This window comes from Melanerpes formicivorus, unplaced genomic scaffold (assembly GCF_026170545.1).
Source record: "Melanerpes formicivorus ecotype bairdi unplaced genomic scaffold, bMelFor1.0.p_v2 SCAF_4, whole genome shotgun sequence".
Classification (NCBI taxonomy): domain Eukaryota; kingdom Metazoa; phylum Chordata; class Aves; order Piciformes; family Picidae; genus Melanerpes; species Melanerpes formicivorus.
In genome coordinates, this window is record NW_027142356.1 from 2,889,117 (window position 1) to 2,893,880 (window position 4,764).

General features: G+C 60.5%; 1 protein-coding gene across 1 annotated transcript; it reads left to right on the forward strand.

Annotated features, from left to right (window-relative positions):
• The first annotated feature begins 446 nt into the window (after positions 1–446).
• On the forward strand, positions 447–2,497 carry ATOH1 (atonal bHLH transcription factor 1). Its single transcript, XM_068136767.1, has one exon. It carries the CDS (start codon positions 447–449, stop codon positions 1,332–1,334), a length of 888 nt encoding a protein of 295 aa, XP_067992868.1. The 3' UTR covers positions 1,335–2,497.
• The last annotated feature ends 2,267 nt before the right edge of the window (positions 2,498–4,764 follow it).

The following is a 4,764-nucleotide window of genomic DNA, read 5'->3' on the forward strand; positions in this document are numbered from 1 at the left end:
GCGCGGAGCGATCGCCAGGCGAGCGCCTCGCCGGGCGGGACGGAGCGTTCTGCCTGGCGCCGGCTGGCGCACAGAGCCCTCCCCCCTCCCTCCTGTCCCCGTCCCGTTCCGTTTCCCCACGTCCCAAACCTTCGCTCCCCGGCGCCGCGCGCCGGGCGGGCAGCGCCCCGCGTGCCATTGGCTCCCCGCACGCGCCGGCCCCCGCGCGCGCGCCATTGGCCGCGCCGACACGCGACCGGCGCGAGTGGAGGGCGGGCGGCGGGAGGGGTGGGGCGCGAGGGAGGGGAAGGGGGAGCGGGGCGGGGGGTGCCCGGCGCGTGCCGCTCCTTAAAGGGGGGCGCGGCGCCCGCCCGACACCGGAGACGTCGGGTCGCCACGCGCGAGGCGGGCGAGCAGGCCGCGAGCTGGCCCGGCCCCCGTGGGCGCGCGGCGCCCGCGCCGCAGCCATGAGCGTGCCGCGAGCCGCCTGGGACGAGGGCGGCCGGGAGCTGGCGGCGGCGGAGCCCGCGCTGCTGGCGCCGGAGTCGGGCGGCTGCGGCTTCGCCCCCGGCTGGCTGGGCGTGTGCTGCGCCGCCCGCCTGCCTGCCGCTTCGCCTCGCTACCTGCTGCCTGGGGTCGAGGAGGAGGAGGAGGCGGCGGCGCCGGTGCACGGGAGCGCGGCGCAGGGCGGCGGGAGCAGCCCCAGTGGGGCGCAGAGGGGCACAGTGGGCGGCGGGCGGCCGCGGGGCGGCGGCGGATCCGGACTGCGGGCGCAGGTGAGCGGCGTGCAGAAGCAGCGGCGGCTGGCTGCCAATGCGCGGGAGCGGCGGCGAATGCACGGGCTGAACCACGCCTTCGACCAGCTGCGCAATGTCATTCCTTCCTTCAACAACGACAAGAAGCTCTCGAAGTACGAGACGCTGCAGATGGCGCAGATCTACATCAGCGCCCTGGCCGAGCTACTGCACAGCCCCACCGCGCCCCCCGACGCCTCGGGCAAGGCCGAGCTCCGTGGGGTTCCCTTCGAGCCGCCCTGCGCCGCCGGGACGGGGCCGCCGCCGGGACCGCCGGCGCCTCCGCCGGGGCCGCCGAGAGCCTCGCCCCCCGGGCATGGCAGGACTCGCTTCCCCCCGCCGCCGGCTGCGGGGGGCTACTCGGTGCAACTCGACCCACTGCACTTCTCCTCCTTTGCGGAGGGCGCCCTGATGGGACAGAGAGCCCCTTCCCCTGCCCTCCTCATGTCGCAGCCTGGGCAGCCCCCGCAGGAGCGGAGAAAAACGTCGCCCCGGTCCCACAGGAGCGACGGGGAGTTCTCGCCCCGCTCCCACTACAGCGACTCGGACGAGGCCACCTAGGGCGGGGGCGCCGTCCCCAGCACACCCAGGGTCGCCCCTCGGAACACGGACTCTGCTGTGGGGTGAGCAGCCGGCCGCAGTGCCGTCTCGGATGGCATCGGCTCTCCCCCGGTCGCCTTGCAAATCCGCCCCCTCTTCTCCCACCCGTGGTTTGTCCAAGGGGAATGGCTGTTAGGGAGTGACTGTACCCGCCCTGTCTGTCAGGATTCGGTTTTGTTTTAGTTTGTTTGGGTTTTTTTGTTTTGTTTTGTTTATTTTTAGTTACCATTTTAAAAGTTTCTAATGCCTAGAAGTTGCCGTTCCCTCCTGCCAACACGCCACCTCGCAGCTGGAGCCTGGCTTGCGCCGACGGCGGGCAGGTGATGCACAGGTAGAAGGTCTGGCCCCGCTGCTGCAGCCGCTGCCGGTGCTGCCCGGCGGGCAGGGGTCCCGCCGGCGCCCTCCCCACCCGGTGCGCACCCGCGCTGACTCCCGTGTCTTCCAGGCCAGCGATCCTACCCCGGGTCACGCTACTGTGGAAACACGCACACGTTCACACATACAAAGTAAATAACGCACCGCGTTGTCCTGTAAATAGGGGAGAAAAGATGGATATTTTTCCTTAGCCCACCACGTCGGCGCCTTTGGGGGGAAACTTGGCGCAAGCACTTTATCAGCGGCTGGAGATGCGGTTTCGAGAGGAAAGCTACTAACTAACTGCCAATCGGAGACCAAAATTTAATTGAGCCACTTAATTCTAACGCTCTCTTGAAAACGAAAACAGCTTTGTCGTGTCAAAGTTTTATGTTCATTTTATCTCGCTTTTGTCGTAATAGGAAACATATTTATTATGGAGTGTTTGCTACTATTTCTGTTTCTCTTTTTTACAAAAAAAAAAAAAAACAAACAAAGAACTTTTCTACGGCGAGAATCGTTTATTTTAATTTTAGCAAAGCCAGCTGCCATTGTTTTAAGGGGCTTTGGGGTTTTGTTTTGTTTGGGGTTTTGTTTGGGGGGTTATGTTTGGTTTTGCTTGTTCGGGGGTTTTGGTTTTGGTTTGGTTGTTTTGTTGGTTTGGTCTGGGGTTTGGTTTTTTTTTTTGAGATCTAATAAACGTGGGAGGAAAACAAACAAACAATAAACAGCCAACCAACAACAACAACAACAAACCCCAACAGTCTGAAAGTGCGTTCGCGTTTAGCTTTTCCCCTCTCATGTCCCGATCTGGGATGGTACTAAAGCCCGGCAGCAGAGGATAACCAAGGCAAACCGCGGGAGCGGATGCCACCGGGAGCCGGCAGATTGCACCGGGCGGGCGGGACCCCGCCAGGGCCGAGGGAAGGGGAACAGGGTGCCCCGTACGGAGTAGAGCTGCCCCCGCTGCGTGCACCGCCGCGATCGGGCCCCAGCTCCATCTCTTCGTTTCTAGATAAGCCCCGGGGTATTTCAACAAGTTCGGGGTGAGGGGGTTCGATGCTGCTCGGTAGCTGCCTCTCCCCCATCGCCATTCGAGGCACAGTGTTCACTTTTCCTCCCTCTCTCGGTCGGGGACACGAGCGGGTGCCCCTCAGAGCCTCGCCTGTCGCGGGAGGAGGTATAAACCGTGGGGAACGGGATGGGGTGTGGAAACACGCGAGGGGTGCGGCGGATTGCGGGGGGAGCAGGATGTGTCCCCTGGACTCTGGTTAAACCCCGGAGTGGGTGATGCTTTGCCCAGCTTGCCCGTGACACCAGAACAGGGGCTAAACCGGAGCCGTGCCGGTGCCGAGGTCCCGCTGGGTTCAGCAGGTGACACCTGGTGGACGGGGGGGGCGTGTCTGCAGGGCGATTAATTAACCAGGCTCAGCCGGGAGCACGTAGCCCCCGTGGGAGCGGGGCGCCTGAGAGGGGAACTTTCCCCTGCAGAAACAAGGCACCTGTCCGCCTGGCAACCCCGGGCTGCCGCCCTGCCCTTTGCGGGTGCCGGTGGCCGCCGGTACCTCTGGCAGGTACGGTCTCGATGGGTGAAAAGTTCATCGATAGGGTCATTTCCCTTCGTAAAACTCTCGCTAGCTTCGTCCGTATGGGCTGCCTTTGGTTATAAGGCGTTTAGCGCTGTGCTCCGGGAGACGATCCTCGCCTTCCACGGAGGACGCTCAGTGCAGGTGAAGCGGCTGCCGCTGTCACTCGGGACAGCACCCCGCCAAGAGTATCCCGGAGGTGCCAGACGTGGGTTAAGGGGTATGTGTCCCTTCCTCGGCCTCCGCGCCTGCGGACACTCGGAGAGGTTGAAAACAGCACGGCAAAATCCTCTCCGCTCCCGCGGCGGGGCTCCCTGCCCCCGGCAGATACGGGGTGGCGCGGCACGGCTGGGGAGTGCCCGCGGCTCCAGCGCAGCACTCACTGTCTGAGGGGCTTCTCTTCTGACCTTTTTTCCTCTATTTTTTTTCTCTTTTTTCCCTGTTGTTTCTTTTCTTCCACTCTTCTTTTCTTCCACTCTTCTTTTCTTCCACTCTTCTTTTCTTCCACTCTTCTTTTCTTCCACTCTTCTTTTCTTCCACTCTTCTTTTCTTCCACTCTTTCTTCCTCCTTCTTTCTTTTCTTCTTTCTTCTTTCTATGTTTTTTTCTTCTAACACTTCTTTAAAAGAGATACCCCGCCGCATTTCCATTTTAAGGTTCAGCTATAGAGTTTGCATAACAACCGTTTGGCAGCACCCCCCACACCCCCCTTGCACTCCGTTAACAAGCTGTAACGTATAGCTGCAGGTTGCTATAATCTCATTAATATTTTGGAAACTTGAATATTGAGTATTTCAGACTGCTCATTCCCCATATGCCAGGCCACTCCCGCTATGCTGGCTGGTTCCTTTCTCTCCATTATTAGCAATTAGCTCCTACCTTCCAAAGTCAGATCCAAGTATCCAAGATACTAGCAAAGGAATCAACTATGTGTTGCAAGCTAAGCATGCTTAATATCTCCCAAACAAACAAAGAAGCAACATTTCTTTAAGTAATGAAGATGGATAAATCGCTTTATTGAGCTTGCGACAGTATTTGTTTGGTACAGACCAGCGCTAAGTTTTTTAACAAGAGCGGGGGCACTCAGCAGCCCCTGGAAGCAGTCTCACCCTGTTTGCTTCACGGGGTTTTATCATCTTAAACGGACTTTTATTTGAAAAAGGCGAGTCAGAAGCGTACTATCCGAGCGTTAAATTTTGGCTGAACGCTAAACATCCTCTGGGGTGTGAGGGAGGGGAGGGGGGCTCGGGGAGCTGGTCGCCTTTGTGAGAGGCTCTCGGCGACTCCACTGCCTTTTGAGCCCGAGTCGCCGGATAAACTGCAGCCACCGGCGCCTATGCGGGACTCTGCCCACCCGTTTCGGCGGCGGAGTTTAGTGCGGACACTTTGAGGGGTCGGAGCGGGACGAGGCTTGACGGTGGCGAGACGGGGGTGGGGTGGGCAAGTTTGCGA

What these genes read in the sequence shown, in the direction of transcription:
- ATOH1 (XM_068136767.1), top strand. Translation starts at nt 447, where the DNA reads ATGAGCGTGCCGCGAGCCGCCTGGGACGAGGGCGGCCGGGAGCTGGCG.